Source organism: Chrysemys picta, chromosome 6, assembly GCF_011386835.1.
Source record: "Chrysemys picta bellii isolate R12L10 chromosome 6, ASM1138683v2, whole genome shotgun sequence".
In the NCBI taxonomy this organism is placed as follows: Eukaryota; Metazoa; Chordata; order Testudines; family Emydidae; genus Chrysemys; species Chrysemys picta.
In genome coordinates, this window is record NC_088796.1 from 39,032,743 (window position 1) to 39,050,047 (window position 17,305).

The 17,305-nt window shown below is 42.3% G+C and overlaps 2 protein-coding genes across 11 annotated transcripts in view; one reads left to right on the plus strand and one right to left on the minus strand.

The window, feature by feature from the left end:
* Window positions 1-301: 301 nt before the first annotated feature.
* DIMT1 (DIM1 rRNA methyltransferase and ribosome maturation factor) lies at window positions 302-12,722 on the minus strand. Of its 4 annotated transcripts, none has more exons than XM_005300965.5 (12): window positions 12,585-12,722; window positions 10,917-10,990; window positions 10,033-10,119; window positions 9,452-9,513; window positions 9,256-9,349; window positions 9,109-9,158; window positions 7,682-7,805; window positions 7,466-7,558; window positions 6,359-6,423; window positions 5,886-5,949; window positions 2,920-3,026; window positions 302-797 (listed from the first exon to the last, which is right to left on the minus strand). In XM_005300965.5, exons 1-12 carry the CDS (start codon window positions 12,649-12,651, stop codon window positions 755-757), a joined length of 930 nt encoding a protein of 309 aa, XP_005301022.2. In that variant the 5' UTR covers window positions 12,652-12,722; the 3' UTR covers window positions 302-754. The 4 variants fall into 4 exon arrangements, with proteins under 4 accessions (XP_005301022.2, XP_005301024.2, XP_042697665.2 ...); XM_005300967.5 differs by lacking the exon at window positions 12,585-12,722 and adding an exon at window positions 12,027-12,374; XM_042841731.2 differs by lacking the exon at window positions 2,920-3,026.
* IPO11 (importin 11) overlaps window positions 12,613-17,305 on the plus strand; it is a 255,344-nt gene continuing 250,651 nt past the window's right edge. For 3 of the 7 annotated variants that reach the window (XR_010602178.1, XM_005300955.4, XM_065599019.1), the window contains exons 1-2: window positions 12,751-12,884; window positions 14,302-14,443. The gene's annotated coding sequence lies outside the window, so the exon portion shown is untranslated. Of the gene's footprint in view, window positions 13,234-14,301; window positions 14,444-17,305 lie in introns of all 7 variants that reach the window. The other 4 variants (XM_065599018.1, XM_005300959.4, XM_005300957.5 and 1 more) reach the window with 3 other exon arrangements.

Genomic DNA, 17,305 nt, shown 5'->3' on the forward strand with positions numbered 1-17,305 from the left:
TGGTAGTATCATATTCTTCCCTGCCTCTGAATGCAATTCAGGGTCTAGCAGTAAGATGTAACTACAGCTGAAAACAAGTTTGGATATTTAAGAGGACTGTACCAGGCAAAAGAACTGTTCTGTCTTTTTAAAGCCTACCATGCTCTTGCTAGCAGGTTGCACAGCCAACGTGCCCAAGAGTGTTAACTGCCCCTACATCTAGAACATATACAGTGGTGATCTGCTCATTCTAGCAGCAATTTCTCCAATAGTCCAGGGCCTATGGTAGCTACCAGAAAGGAAAGGTTAAAGAGATGCATACTTTGTTTTTTTTTTAATTAATTTATTCTAAACTCTGATGAATTGGTATCATGTCACCAATCTACAAATAGTTCTGTGGTGGCCAAACAAACAAAGGTTTGAGTTCCATTCTGAATGTTGTAATGGCAGGAGAAGGTGCAAAGTCAGGGAGGGAAGGGTTTAATTTGGGGCTTTTGGAGCCACTTCATAGCATAGGGTACATTTAAAAAGTGCTCTGAGGGGGAAAAAAGGCACAGCTTTAGTCTTGACAGTTACAATTTTAAAATGCAACACAGCACCTTTACAGCTATTGTCTTCAAACAAGTACTTCTGAGCAATTATTGCAGAATAGTCATATGAACTTTGTATGCTGGTGATTGCTCTCAACATGAGAGGTCTTCCTCCTACAAACACCTTCGTTGATGTCACATTTCAGTTCGCCCCAGAGAATGTAAAATGCTCCCTGTTCAGCCATTTATGAAAAATGGATGCCTTCTGAATTGAAGCCATGCAGCACTCTGAAAAATTAAAATGGTCAACTTACATGAATTTGTACTTCACACAGTAACACTTACTTCAAATACTACCTAGATGAAGGGAGTGGGTAAGAAGAGAGAAGTCTTAAAATACTGCTTTCTGTTCCAGTCATTACATCAAGGAGCTGTTAGTAGGTTTATGGTAAGGACTAATAGTAAGCACTCAACTTTGGAAGTTCAGGACAGATGTAATTTGAGAGCAACCTTGTCTACCAGTCAGTTTAACCTCCACTAGCCAAAGAGCAGCACTTGAGTTAGATGGGCACAGGAGCAAGACCTGTTAAGTCACTTATGCCAAGAAGTTGGAATTAGTAGAAACTACCCTTTTGGGTGTAGCTCCTCTCCACCTGAGTCAAGGTCTGATTAGCTGGCCACATTTCCTAAACAATGAATAGATAACAGTATAGAAAGGAAAACAAGTGAGTACTTCCTTGTACGCAAGTGTTCTAGGCCATTTCTTTAACATCCTGTGTTACATTGTTTACTCAAATGTATCAAACATTCTGAAGCTACACAGTAAAATAGGATTTCTACTGCCTAATTTGATGACAACCAACAAGAGAACACATGGTCATCAATATAACAGCCGCAGTTTCAGAATTCTGTAGGCTAATACGCCTAGAAACTCAAAGGGAGGCTAAGGGAGAGATGTATAAGACTTCAGGAAAGATGAAAATTAGAGGTAACTTGTCCTACTCTTATAATGTAATTTATGGAATAAGATTTAGGTACTCCAGAATGCTGTAAACAGCAGTTTAATCTATATAATCTGTTTCTTCATACCAAGGGATCAGGATCTTCAGCTGTGGTGATAAACTACTTCTCTCAGCTTTATGTAATCCAACTGTCAAGCTCCTTTTCAACAGAAATTTGATTAAATGTGTGTTGCTTTATTGCCCTCAGCCTGCGTGTAGCATCATCATGTGTAATAATGAGTTTAAGGATTTATAAATAACACCGCTCACAGAAAACAGATAATTGGAGTGGAGGGCAGCGGTTCTCAACCTTGGGTCTGTGGCCCCAGAGGGTCTGTAAGCCCTTGCATGGGGGCTGCAGAGCCCCATGGCTGAAATCCAGTGCCCCCAGCACTATAGCTAGCGCCACCCCCCACAAGCTGGGAGCAGCACAGGGCTGAAGCCGACAGCACCCCCCTCCAGCTGGGAGTGGCAGAAGGCTGAAGCCCACAAACTCCCCCCCTGCAAGCCAGGAGTAGCGGCGGTGGGGGGGGGGGGGGTAAGGGGTGCTAAAGTCACACTGGGAGCCCCCACCCCATCCATATGCAGCACCTAGCTACGCCCCTGCTTGCACCCTGAGCTACTCCCCTGCCTGCACACAGCCCTAGCTACTGCCTCCCTGCACCCTGAGCTACCCCCTTGCCCACACACAGCCCCAGCTACCCCCCTCCCTGAGCGGTTTTCAGACTTTTTGAACTGAGTCCCCCCTTTGAATTATAGTTTTTGGCTGCATCCCCCCACAGTCCATTCAGGCTGGGTGCCTTCCTGAGTGAGGTCGGGGTGGAGGTGGCGCTCCATCTCTGAAGGAGCTGGCTCGAGCCCTGCCAGCTCTTGCCCCCCTCAATTAGAAGTAAAACTATACCTATGCCCAAGAGTCCCCCCTGGCCTAGAGCCCTGAGTTCCCTTCCCTCCCATTCCCCCGCAGGGACCCCTTTTTTTTTTCAGCATGTTGAGGGGGGCGCTCAGCAAGAAAAAGGTTGAGAACCCCAGTCTAGGGTAAGTTTTCAACTAAATACAGCACAAATTTAAATTCCTACTAATCTAGAAGTTTAACCTAAGTAAGTTTACAACAGACTCAGTCTTCCGTTCAGAATCCCCATTGTTTTCATATATATTCATTGTTGGACCTAAAATCATCCTAGACTACTAGAGTTAAAGAGTGTACTAAGAGGTAGTTTCCTCTATATTTACAGTAGTGTACTCACTGGATCTATAGCATGTCAAAAGTTTGACATCTCATATCAAAAGAGAGTAATGTTTGGGATATCACTACTTTTCCCCGAATCCAACCCAGAGATGTGCCTTCATTTTTAGAACAGAGCACAATAAGTATTTGAAGTATGAAGGGAATTCAGAGACCATGAGTTTACCTAATGAAGTCATCTATATCCATTGAGCGAGCCCGTTTTTCAGAGAAACCTGTATTTTTTAGAACCATCTGTATTTTCTCTGCAATTTTGAAGTTTTCTGGTATTTCCTGTCAATGCAAGTTGCAATACAGATAAGTTATTTCTTCAACATTAATGATTTTTAAAAGCTTGTTCATTCCACAAGTCTTCAGGTATCCAAGCACCATGCCCAAGCTTTGCTATACATCAAAGTGACTGACCATTCCAGATGAAAAATGCTTTAAAGAATAAAAATTCAGGTTGCCGTTTTCTCATCAAGGTATACACAGACTGTCCAACAAGCCTGGGTTTTGCAGGACTGTCCCGCTTTGATACACAAACCCCCAGCTAAAGCAGCGCCTGCCCCATGTGACTGGCTGGACTAGGCTCCCTGCTCCAGGCATTGTGACCTGGCCCCTGCTGTCCATGTTTGCAACACTGCTTAGGTTTGGCCTGGCCCCCAGCAGGGGTGGGGATGGCAAATTTGAGTGAGTGGCATTGCAACTTGGTGCACAGGATTGCAACACCACTCACTCAGATTTGGCCCATGTGGGCTAAACCTGAGCAGTGTTGCAACCCATGTGCCAGGGTCCAAGTCACAGTACTCAGAGCAGGAACTTGAGGTCAGCCAGCCCTGCAGAACAGGAGCTGCCACTGCAGAGCAACCTGCTTTGCGCTCACCCTGCAATTCCCCTCCCGCCCCGTGCAGGGGACAGGATCCGCCCCGTCCCCCCAACCTGTCCTCAGTTCCTGGAGGTAGTATCCAACCTACTTTAGCTACTTTGAATGTTGGGAGGGATGAATATACTTGAGAAAGAAGCAGGAACCATGCCTACCTCTACCTTCATTCAGCACGTAGATCAGAGGTTCTGGTGCTACTAGAATATAAATCTATTTCCCCCCCCTTTTTTTTGCTTGCATCTTTGGCTATGTCTACCCTTAGTGTGCAGAGGACAAGCACTACACATGCAGCTACAAGTGGCAGTGAAAGGCAGGCTGCATCCACACTTATCACTACTGGGTGTAGCTACGTGTAGCAGAAAAAGACTCCTGCAGTGGAGAGGCAGCAGGGAACTCCTGGGGCCTTTTCCTGCTGTCTGTACCCACTGGAGCCTTTCACTGTGGCGGAGAAAGGCGCTGGCAGTGGGACACAACAACACTAAAAATAGCAGTGTAGATGTGGGAGGCACTGCTTGGGCATGTAGAGCACACGGGTAGGGCACTCTAGTCGCCTAAGTTGTGCCTCACCAGCTACACTGCTATTTATACCTGTGCTAGCCAGGTGGGCAGTGTCTGAACTCTACGTGCTACTTTAAGTGCAGATATAACTTTTCTGTGCCAAGCATGCAGGTATTGATTAGGTAGCCTGGACCTGATTTTAAGCATCCAAAAGGGAAACCACCACCCATTGAACACTACGCTAGTTCTAGTTTTATTACCACTTAAACCTGCTGGAAACTCATCTCAACCCATTTTAAAGTTGAGCATATCCACACTGAATTTAGCAAAAGATGCTGGTTCCTGTATGTTTGTCTATAATAGTTTAAATGTATAATAGCATAAAAGCCTTTGGGTTTGAGGTATCAACACAAAGTATATTAGCCACCCGTGACAGTAAAACCTGGAAATTCGGCTTAATTTACCCTCCGTTAGCTGTACCCCAAAAAATGCTAAATATTAGCTTAGAAACAACTATCCCTCCCCCAAACAACTGAGGTCCAGTGTAATTTTAAACAAACACCTTATTTATCTGGTTCTTTAAAATACAGAATCTTGCACTGTTTAGTGCAATAGACAGACTAAAAATGTGGAGCAAAGAGGTTCAAATGCAAAAGAATGAGTTTAAATGTTTGCAGAATTCAAAACACACAAAATACTGTGTGGCCCAGCTTAACTTCATACCCTCCCTTAAAACAATATTAAACTACTGAAATATTAAGCAATTACATTGACGACATTTAAAATTATGGATATTATATTGATCCTGATACAGCCATCTTGCCAACCAGACAAACACTGAATCCTGGGTTAGGTGAACTAATCATTGTCAGACACAAGTCCCCTGAAATTATACACCTCTTCTTCTTGCCCTCAGGAAGAAGAAAATCAGGATAAAAACAACCAGTGGATAAATATTTCAGAGAATGTAGTTATTTTTCTAGACTACTTAGGTTCTACAGCTACCTAATTAAAAAACTGTTTATTTTATATCACTGGTTGGCTCTATATGCACAAAGAGAAGATCATAAAGTTTTAAGAGAAATTTATTTTTGAATAATGTATATCCCCAGAGCAAATTGGAAGTTTTGATGCAGCACCATGCAAGTTAGGAAGACTAAAGAACTGGACAGCATAGTGAATGCCACATTAGCCAGTATTAAAATGAGGAACTAGTGTATATTTTAAACAAAAAAATACTTTAGATGTTAAGCACAATTCTATACATAACAGGTTGCTTTAGCTGAAGTTAACCCGACTCACCATTCTCTTCTAAGGATCTGGAATAGATCTTATTAAAAGAGCTAAATATTTAAAAAAAAATAGATCAGTGTATGCCTGGTTTCTAGATTTCTGTAAACAACCTCAAACTCACTGCAGATGAGTCACTAGAAATATTTTCAAATAGATGCAGTGTCAATGGTTTTATACTATGCCAAGGTCTGAGCAGCCCTTAGTGGGGAGGAGAGTAAATTACACCTTTGGAGACATCAGTGGAATCCCAATATATCCTTTGTTTCTAAATTCTCATGTAAACCTTCATTATAGTTTAGAGGATCTTAGAATTCTGTTTATTTTAGATATTCTGTTATTCTAAAGGTACTCTTAGGTTTTAACTTCTGGATGAAAGTTTTTTGTACCATCTTGCTGCTTTTGAATTTTACATCTCATACTTAGCTTACCTTGTATGTTACATTTAACACATTAAAAAGGAAAACCATTCTACTTACAATATTATGTATAGAACAGTGAATTCGATAATTCTGATCCAGCAGCTGCTGTACCGCACTTGATCTGAAAAGTGAGTCAATACAGTGAGTCAACCATGGATATAGAAGTCTAACTATATCTGCAGTGAAACCTGTTTTTTAAAAAAAACAAGTTGTGACTTGAGTGGCTGTTCAGAGGTTTTTATAATAAAGATGAAGCACCTGTATTGAACACATTGGGTGATCTCTTAAGGCAGCTGCCTATTTGGCATGTAAAGGTTTCACTGTATAATATATCCATGACCACAGTGTAAACTGTCCAACCTTGCACTATGGGGATGCCTGAATAGTCTTATTAACATGGTTGTTGAAGCCAGGCTTGCTACAGAACTAGACTGGAGGATTGCTAGGCATTTTTGTAGGAGAAACAAGCAATTAGATAAACTCTTAAACTTTGGAAAAAAAAAGAAAACCCTCCAATAGAAATAACTTACTTAAATGCTGCAGAGAGTGTCTTGTTTTTCCTGACAAAGGCTATCCTTACTAGACCATCCCATTCCTGAAACACAAAATGCACAACATTTGCCTGAAGCAATACACAGCTGCTAACAACCAGGCCAGACTATCTACTATTAATTTCATAACAGCACAATGACAAAGAGGTAAATCTCAGTAATAGCACAACACAGCTCAGTCCAGTACAATGTAGTACAAATTGACAAGCTAAATACTTCACTGGCAAAGGTAGGCAGGCATTACTGAACTGCTAACTGGACAATCACACAGATATCTAGATAGCTAGAAGTCATATGGATGAAGAACATCTGGCTGAACCTGGGCAAAACTGGGGTGATGATATGTAAAAAAGGGAAACACTTAATAAATGTCTAGAGTAATATTGCCCTGGAGTGTCGATCTTCAGCAAGAGTGCATAGTCTCCGAGTCCTAAAGGACTCTTCTTTGCTCTTGATCAACTAAATACTGCCAACAGCCATAAATGTCTTTTAAGCACTTTGAGGTCTATAGATGAAAAGAGCTACAAAAGAGCTAGGTATTATCACCACCAGCTGCTGGCCACGTGCTTTTACCTTTCAGTCTGAGACAAACCTAACCACAGCAATCCTGGCCTGTGTCACTTCCAGGGAAGGAACAGGGGTTCTGAGGAAAGCTAAGTTTGAACTGCTGTTGGGGCATCCAGATAATGTTGGAAAGATACTCAGATGAGTCTGATCAAGAAGGGGCAAGGTACAATGGAGAGTCAATGAATGTCTAGTGCAGTGATTTTCAACCTGTGGTCTGCAGGCTGCTGAGGGTCTGCAGATTATGTCTAAGATTTCCAAAGGGGTCCATACCTCCATTTGAAATTTTTAGGAGTCTGCAAATGAAAAAAAAGGTTGAAAACCACTGGTCTAGTCTATTGATATGATGGAGTTAGGCCTATTTAAACTGTTAAAGGGTTTTCTTAAACACTGCTAATGTAGGTTACATGAGCTGTATTGTGTTGCTTTTACACCATTTGAAAGAGCATACAGAATGAAACATCGAACAGTACTATTACTCAGTTATTTTATTGGCTATGGTCTGCAGCATTTGAATCTCACCTGAAAATTAATAGGTGGTGGAGGGTTCTTTGGCTCTATTCTGACAACACTGGATTCAACTTTGGGTGGAGGCCTGAAATTATTCCTTCCAACCTGTTAATCATTAAAAATTAGGTAACTATTTCAAATAGCAGGAAGCAAATATCCACATTCTTGAGAAAGCCTCCTCACTCTGACATACATTCCTACATTAGTTATTGATGTAGTTTCACTTACTTTCATTAGATGATCCACACGGGCTAATAACTGAGTGTTAATTGAGAGTCTGCAGTATAGTTTATTCCCTGGTTTTGCAACCAAACGAAGAGCAAATTCTCTCTGAAACATAAGTATTGCACACCTGAGAATTAAAGAAATGAAAACATGAGTGCTATATTGCAAATAATTTATTCATAGATGATCTATTACTTGTAGATTATTGGCTTTTTATTTTAAAGGCAAACAGAGATGTGTCATAAACTCATATTAGAGAAACTCAGCCCTGATGCAAGTCAAGCACAACTATAGCAAACCCACTATAGCACCTGCTTACCCTTGGTCTGAACTTGGCTATTTGTACCTAGTGGTTAGAAGGAAATTAAGAGAATGTAGTCTCAGTCTTATGTGTACGACTTATGTGAAATAATTCCACCTGCTTATACCTCTCATTCTGGACCTCTGAAAGCCAGATTATACCTCTCATTCTTGACCTCTGAACTTTCCTGAGTAAAATTGTTAAAATAGTAAATTAACAGCCTCCACTGATTTTAATTGTTTTTTGGTATTTCACTAAGTTAAAAAAGTGCTGATCACTAACCTTGCATTGTGCATGACAAGTTTGCTGACTGCTAATAGGCATACTGGTACCTAATGTCACTAATTAGTACTGCAGCAACGAGTCTGAATCTGCAGAACTGCCAAATTAGAATAAAAGTAAGCTATTTGCATTTCAAAACTGATCTAATTTTAGAAAAATAAATAGTAAAAGTAGATACCCCCACTAGTCCTTCATTTCCTGTCAATGGCATCAGCAATAGCAGTACTCCAGTTCAAGTTAAACTATCAGCAAGAGCACTTAAGCAAGCTACGCAACCATATACACTGCTATCTCGATATAACACCACCTGATATAACACAAATTTGGATATAACGCGGTAAAGCAGTGCTCCGGGGGAGGAGGGAAGGATGGGGGGGTTCGCACTCCGGTGGATCAAAGCAAGTTCAATGTAACACGGTTTCACCTATAATGCGGTAAGATTTTCTGGCTCCCAAGGACAGCGTTATATCGAGGTAGAGGTGTATTAAACATACAGTTGCTTTGATCTCCCTGGAGACACCCCACCACCCTCCAGTCCAAATCTGCTCTACTTCTCCATAACTTTTAAGATACTCTGCTTAGGCCTGGGGTTGTCCTTTCTAGAGTAAGCAGGAGCAAACTCCCATTTACTTTAGTGGGAGCTGCACTTGGTTATGCCAAGTCTTAAATTCTTCCTAGGTGTTTAACACTTTGGCACTGGCAATGGCCATTGGGAGTATTATGCTGAGGAGAGTTCCTGACTAGTGGTTTGCAGGGCTAATATCGTTAACAATAATCCCAAATCAGATGTTCTGTAAAATTAGTCTTTGTTTTGCATTAGGCAATCCAGAGAGTCTTGTCTATATACCTGAAAAAAGGTCTGTGCAGCAACAGCTTGAAAACAAAAGGTGAAGAAATCTAGGGAAAGAGTAACACTGTTAGTATGTCCTCTCTAAGCCAGTACCATCAAAAATTCATGTAAACTGTTATTCCACTGCAACTGCTTTGCCCCTACCTGATAAGGCAAGTTAGCTACACATGTATCAAAGAACGGTAAGTCAGTTTTCAAGACATCTCCAACCTTTATTTCTAGTTTGTTTGCTAGGCATCTAGGGATGGAAAAAAACACAGTTATTACCTTAGAAATACACATTTCTAAAGAGGTCAGGCCCCTAAAATGCAGTGGAGCTATTTCCAGTGGTAGTACTTACGTGCCCTGGACTCTCTTCTGAAGTTCACCCACAAGTCGTGGGTCAAGTTCACAAGCAACTACCTGAAAACAAAGAGTTATATTTGCAACTTTAACCAAGTCAGAACTATGAATAGACTTCTTGCTATTATCTCAGAATAAGAATAGCTTTTGTTACAGACATTTTTAAAAATCTTACTTTTGTGATAGAAAACGTGCATATCCTAATGTATCAGACTATATTAAAATTTCAGAAGGATAACAAGGCCATTGAAGAAAACCACACATGTAAAGCACAATTTTTTACCTAATTGTGGTTGAATGCCTTGTAAAAATGGTAAAGATCCAACACAAGTGTTAATGCAGTAGATAGATTAAAATTACATTGAGTATCCGATTGTCAAATATTCTTAGCTTCACTTTAAAAGCACCATTCTTACTCTATCAGTGGAGTTGTACAGAGAGAAGGATACGAACACCCAGAAAGGAATAAATACATTATTTCCCCACCCCCCGTTTAAGGACACTTTTTCATTTGTTCATCTACTAAGTAGCAGTTTGTTCAATGAAAAATCAAGATGAATTTTCCTAACTCATTCTTACCTTTTTTACTTTCTCTAGCATTTTTACTGTCAGGTTACCAGTTCCAGGTCCTACTTCAAGGACAACATCCGTGGGCCGTAAGGCAGCCTAAGAACAAATGAGATTGTAGGAAACCAATAATAATAATAATAATAATAATAATAAAAAACAATATTGCAAAGTAATTTTAACTAAAGAATTCTATGTGCAGACATTAATGGAGCTGATCCTGTATATGGTTAATAGATTTGGAGAACTTGTTTTCAAGGCAAAAGCAAAGTTGCCCAACAGTTTCACTTTTAATTGCATGCAACCTTTTGAAAATGTAGCCATTAGGTAATCACATCTCTGTGTGCACACAAAACCCTATGTGTAACTTTGGCTCCACTTAAGACAATGGGAGCTTTGCCACTGACTTCAATGGGGCCAGGATTTTACCCATGGCCATTCTGAAGGAAGAGAGAAAGCACTTAGAAAATCTTTCACCAATTGTACATCTTGAATTAATGATCAGAGGGGTAGCCGTGTTAGTCTGAATCTGTAAAAAGCAACAGAGGGTCCTATGGCACCTTTAAGACTAACAGAAGTATTGGGAGCGTAAGCTTTTCGTGGGTGACTTGCATCTGAAGAAGTGAGGTTCTTACCCATGAAAAGCTTACGCTCCCAATACTTCTGTTAGTCTTAAAGGTGCCACAGGACCCTCTGTTGCTTATCTTGAATTAACATTCCTCATACCTTTCAAGAGGCCAGGAAGGGATTAAGCACCTCAGACTTACACAGTATCCAACTTTAAGTAGTGCTGTAAATTGTTTACAAGCATTTGCCTTAAAAGATTTTGAGATAGAACATTTGAATGCAACTCTTATGACAGCTATTTTAATTAGTTAGGTCCAATTATTACCAACCTTCTCTATAATGTTGTTAACAATGAGGGGATTTTTCAGGATGTGCTGGCCAATTCCAGTATTGAACATGATACCTAAAATAAGGTATAACCAAGCCAGTTATATCATTATCATTAAAAATATCACAGCAAACTAGATTTTATACTTCTAAAGCAGTGAGTCACATTCTTTTATTGGAACTAGACCACTTTAGCAGTCTAACACCTGGTCTACACCTAAAACTTAGGTCCACCTAGCTACATGGCTCAGGGCTCTGAAATAGCTCATGCCCTGTGTGACACAGTTAGGTTGACCTAACCCCCACTATAGATGCAGCTAGGATGACAGAAAGTTGCTATCTCTCAAAGAGGTGGATTACCCACACTGACTGAAAAACCCCTTCCCACCGTGTAGGCGTGCTACAGCTGCAATGCCGCAATTGTGCCTCTGTAGTGTAAACATAAGAACGGCCATACTGGGTCAAGCCCACGGTTCATCAAGCCCAGTATTCTGTCTCCTGACAGTGGCGAATTCCAGGTATCATAGTCTAAGACATTAACTATAACAACCACTGCCTCTCTCTTTCCATTGATCTGTGTGTAGTACACTGATCCCCTTGGAGTATACAATGCCCTTGTGATTGTAAAGGCTAGCACTTAGGAGTAGTGACATTCCAGAAGCAGGGGAGCCCACAATATCAACCACTGCAGCTGGAAATACCATTATTAGTGATACAGGGAACAACAATAAAGAAAAACGCAACAGAGGGTCCTGTGGCACCTTTGAGACTAACAGAAGTACTGGGAGCATAAGCTTTCGTGGGTAAGAACCTCACTTCTTCAGATAAAGAAAAAGAAATTGGTGACACTGTACTCAGGTTAAAGCAATACTACTGCTAGGATTCTAAAACCACAACTACTTTTTTCACTATTGCATTTAGATAGAGCTCTTTTAGGATATGGATCTTGTCTTTTTACACAGCTGTATATCAGTAATAAAATGGGAATGACAACAGCATGCTCGCCAGTGTACAAGCACAAGCCAGGAGCTGTCAAACTAGGAAACTTGGCGTAAATTAAACGCAAACATCGCAGTCCTAACACATGCAATACCCGTACCGAAGCTCAGTACCTGGAGTGAAGGCCATCATTCAAAGGGCTTGCATAAGAAGCATATTCTAAAGAAAGCTTAAAACAAGGAGAGCCAACACTAGCCGGCCAGGGTTCCGTAGCAGAGCCTGCGGCTTCATCAGCTTTCACTAGGGTCACCGAGGAGAGCAGACTGCAGCCGCCAGACCGCTCGAGGCTCCTGCCGGGCTTTGCCTCCCCGCGCACAGCTCCATCCCGCAGGCCGCAGCCGAGCCGGGAAGGCTACGGCAGCGCCTCCAAGAGACCGGCTCTCCAGCGCTCCTGGGGGCCGCCAGGACGCTCCCTAGCGGCGACTCCGATAGCGGCGGGGTTGCTGAGAGCGTCACAAGGAGCGAGTGACGGCGCCACACCATCTCCGCCCGCGGCACTCGGAGCCTAGACTCCTTTGCGCCCACCCGTCGGGGCTCCCATTTCCCCAAGCGGCACCCAGCGCTGCCTGTGGGCCAGAGAGCAGCGGCACACGCCAGCCCTGGGCCAGCTCCCTCTCCGCCCGAACGGGCCTAGGGAGCCCGGCCTCTCCCCGCCGGGCCCGCGCACTCACCTGGGCCCGGGCCCTGCCCCTCACGGCGCTGCTGCCGGCACCGCTTCTCCGCCTTGACTTTCGGCATGGCAGCGGCCGGCGAGCCCCGGAGACGCGCACACTAGTCGCACGCACACCCCACAACACAGAAGGAGGAAGCCGGGATAGTATTGTCGCGTTTGGATGACGTAAGTAGTACGCGCCGGGGGGTGGGGGGGTGGGGCGCGTGTCTGCTCTAGCTGGAGCCGAATGGTCCCGGCTAGTGGCGCGAGCTTCGGAAGAGGTGGGGGTCGCGTCACGTGCAGCGGCTCTGACCCAACGGTGAGCACGGGCCCCGGGCGCTGAGGGGTGGCTGGTCGGGCTGGGGACTGTGTGTGGCGGGGGCAGCGGGACTCACCTGTGCCAGCGCCCAGAGCGGGGGAGCGGCCCCGAGTGTGAGCGAACGCCCCAGCCGCCGCCCGTGCAGCCGGACTGCGGGCAGCCGGGCCGGTAGGGCCCCAGCACCGCGCCGTGCGGGAGAGGCGGCCTCGGGACACTTGGACCAGGGACCTCAATGTGCATCGTGTGAAAAGTCCCGAGAGATCGCTAAAGTCCACATCGAGGGGATCGCCCGTTAGTTACCTCGCCCTCCTGCCCAGCAGTACAGCGAGTTTATCCCCCGTGGAAGCAGGTAGGATAAAGGATCAGACTTGCACCTCGGCAGGGATAATTAGCGGAACAGAGGAGGATGTTAGAGGAGGTGAGGTCCGAGACTTGGATGTGTTTATTGTGGGGCCCTTAAAGGGAGCACAACCTTTACAAAAATGGATGTGGTGATTAGTGGGGAGCCAGTGCAAGGATTCCAAGGGCATGTGTGAGATGCTCATGTCAGACCAAGAACATGCCTTCAGTTGCAGTGTTTTGCATGGAGAGGAGATGTGAGTGCTGCATAGGGCAGAGGAAAGGTGACAACAATCAGAATGGGGGCTAATCAGGGCGTGGAGGAAGGTTTCGGCTCTTAAAACAGAGAGGATCAGATTTGTTCTCTGTGTTGTGGAAGAAAAAATAAGAATTGTTTGTAACATAGGTTGATGGGGAGAAGCAAGGAGAAAAGTGAAAGAAACTTCCCCTTTGTGCAGGTTATTCCATAATTTTCCATTACATGGTTTTTTGCACCTTCCTCTGAAGTAGTTGGTACTGTTCAGGGTCAGAGACAAGATATGGGATCACTCTGATATAGTATGGCATTTGCTGTTCTAAGTGCAGAGAAGACCGTTCAGGATTATTCTTAGTCTTTGTCTACACTGGCACTTCGCCCACAAGACTTTTGTCTTTCAGGAATGTTAAAAACACCTTCCCTCCCCTCCCCCGAATGACAAAAGTTTTACCGACAAAAAGCACTGGTGTGAACAACTGTGAACACAGCCACTGCTGCTCCTGGGTGTGTGTGTGTGTGTGAGTTTTTTGTTGGCAGGCGAGCTCTCTCCTGTTGACAAATAGCAGCTACACTGTGTGCCTTTTAGTGGCACGGCTGTAGCGGCATGGCCGTGTCTCTAAAAGCTCGTAGTGTAGCCATAGCCTTAGCAAGTCTTGTATTGTACAGACATATCAAAGTACTTCCTTTTGATGTGGAGGAGAAAGTGGGCTATTATCCATTTCTCCAACCCCATAGTTTTCTTCTGGCTTCTTGTTAGGGAAACTGGAAGGACTGAGGTATTAGCTCCATATTTCTTCACATGCTGTGCTTTTCTCACTTTAGGTTATTTCCCTCTTCCTCCAGAATCAGCCTTCCAGTTAGAGAATTGCCATCTTTTCTTAGAGGTCTTTGAAAAAGCAGGATTTGGGACCCATTCACAACACCATTTTTCACCAGAACTGGAGAAAGGACTGTCACAGTAGTGGTGAGTTACTTTTCCCTCTTCTAATCTTATTAGAAAATAACCTTAGTATATGTGGTATGTAATAATCCCACCTTTTCCATGGTATGTATTGGATGGTATCTTGGCTTCTCTGAAAATTAAGAGACTGACAGCCACATTGCTTTTGCAAGCCTTTGGATCAAATGCTCATTATGGGTATATGTTAGCCCTCATCTCCAAATGATACTGTAATCTGCTACAGCATAAACCATGACAGTCATTATAAGAAAGGGTTATTTCATATGGGTGATTACTATAATCCCCAGATCCTTTTCTGCAGTACTAGTTCCTAACTAGTTATTTCCCATTTTGTATTTGTGCATTATTTGATTTTCCCCTTCATAAGAGTAATACTTTGCACTTGTCTTTATTGAATTTCATCTTGTTGTTTTCAGACCAGTTCTCTAAATTATCCAGATCATTTTGAATTCTGATCTTGTCCTCCAAACTGATTGCAATCCCTCCCAGCTTGGTGTCATTGGCAATTTTTATAAGAACATTTTCCCTCCCAGTTTCCAAGTAATTAATGAAAATATTTAATAGTACTGGACCCTGGACAGACCCCTGTGAAACCTTACTAGAGCCTCTCGTTTTGACAGCAAGCCATGTAAACTACTTTTTTGCTATGATTTTTTAGCCAGTTATGCACCCACTTCATAGTAATTGCGTCTAGATCACATTTCTGTAGTTTGCTTATGAGAATGCCATGTGAGACTAAAAAGCCTTATTAAAATCAAGGCATATCATGTCGACTGCTTCTCTTCTATCCAGTAATCCTCTAAAGAAGGAAATTAGGTTGGGTTGGCATGATTTGTTCTTGACGAATCTATGTTGACTCTTCCGTAATACCATATTAACCTCGAGGTGCTTACAGATTTACTGTTTAATAATTTGTTTCCGTATCTTTTCAATTTATAGAATTATGTCTGTCTTATTGCTTCACTTATTGCTTTGCATTATGTGCATTAAATAACTTTACAAAGCATAGATTGAAGAAACAAGGAGGGAATAAAATCTATTTATTAATCGTGGAGGGAGGTGAAAAAGTCAGAGGAGTTTTATACTTGCAAGTTTAAAAATCTAAAACAGATCAAGAAATCATGAGTTAAAAAAAATGCATTGACTTCTGACTTTTGAACTCAGTAGGAAGTATTCCTCTCATCCTCCATTGTGCATACCTATATTGGATTGAAAATTCAAGCTGAAATTTACACTAAATGTATACTTGCAGATTGGAGGGCTTCTCCTTCATTCTGCTTACCAAACTGAGGGAAATTGTTTTTTGTTATCCCAGGCATCCTTTGGGCACTTTTCCCTTCTACTTATGCTAGATGCTATTGTCAGTTTCCTCATCAGCTGCCCTCTCCCAGTATTGTCTCCTACCTCCCTCTGGCATCTTCTCATTCACAATGTCCTCTTATCGTTACAATTTATTATTTGTATTACAGTAATACCCAAAGGCTCCAATCAGGGTTGGGGCTTCACTGTGCTAGGTGCTGTACAAACATATACTAAGAGACCATTCCTGCCATCAAGATTTTATAGGTAATCTGATTTCGTCTTCTGGGTGTTACCACCAGTCCTGGTCTTCAGACTACTGCTTTGTTTCCTTACCCTCGTCTATCCTCTCCTTTGCTCTTCTACCTCTTCTTCCTGACTTGTGAATCACCTCCGCTTCCCTGGTTCTACTTAAGAGCTGATTTTTGGTTTCTCTTGTTCACTTGACACAGTCCCACATGACATTATCATAAGCAAACTGGGAAAATATAGTCTACATGAAATTGCTGTAAGTTAAGTGCACAACTGGTTGAAAGACTACTGAAACAGTAGTTATCGATGGTGGTTGTCAAACTGGGACGAGGTATCAAATGAGGTCCCACAGGGATCTCTCCTTGGTCCAGTACTATTCAATATTTTCATTAATGACTTGGATAGTGGAATGGAGAGTATGTTAATGAAATTTGTGGATGACTTTGTGTCAAGTTTTGGCCCCCACACTTTAAAAAGATGTGAACAAACTGGTGAGAGTCCGGAGGAGAGCAACAAAAATAAGAGGTTTAGAAAACATGACCTATGATAAAAGGTTGAAAGAACTGGACATGTTTAGAAAAAGAAGGCTCATGGGGGACATAAGTCTTCAAATATGTAAAAGGTTGTCAGAAAGAGAACAGCCATTAATTGTTCTTCATGTCTACCGAGGGTAGGACAAAATGTCATCTACATAGTTTGCGCTAAGAAAGATTCAGGTTAGATATTAGGAAAAACATGCTAACTATAAAGATAGTTAAGACCTGGAATGGGTTACCAAAAGAGGTTGTGAAGCCCCTGTTGTTGGAGATTTTAAGAACTGGTTAGACAAACATGACAGGAATGGTCTAGGTATACTTAGTTCCATCTTAGTGTTGGAGGATGGACTAGACTGAGGTTCTTTCAACCTTACATTTCTATGATTGATATAAACCTCCTTTAAGAGCATCTCAAAACAGAAGTCTTGTCCCTCTGTGTTACCTGGAGTTTTGTCAGAATCAGGATGGATGTGAAGATCCTGTCACTTACTATTTCTTACCTATATCTAGTTTCCTTCTTTGCTGAGTTGCATGAATTAGATCAGGCAAAAACAATACAATTTTTTTTCTTATTTTTAAACTGAATACTTCTAGAGGTTTTTTGTGTGTGTGTGTTTCAGGTACCAGTAAGAGTGACATTAGTAATACTTTAGGTAGCAAATTTACTTCTATATATTTTTGCAGAACCAGTAGAAACTTTTGACATACAACATCATTGATGCCACAGTTAGCAAAGTATAAAATTGTTTTTTTAGAAAAACAGTTTGAGACTCCAGTT

What these genes read in the sequence shown, in the direction of transcription:
- DIMT1 (XM_005300965.5), bottom strand. Translation starts at nt 12,651, where the DNA reads ATGCCGAAAGTCAAGGCGGAGAAGCGGTGCCGGCAGCAGCGCCGTGAG. An exon ending in GTGTGGATCATCTAATGAAA is followed by an intron (nt 7,559 to 7,681) that starts GTAAGTGAAACT and finishes AATGATTAACAG; the next exon opens with GTTGGAAGGAATAATTTCAG. An exon ending in CACCACCTATTAATTTTCAG is followed by an intron (nt 6,424 to 7,465) that starts GTGAGATTCAAA and finishes TTTGTGTTTCAG; the next exon opens with GAATGGGATGGTCTAGTAAG.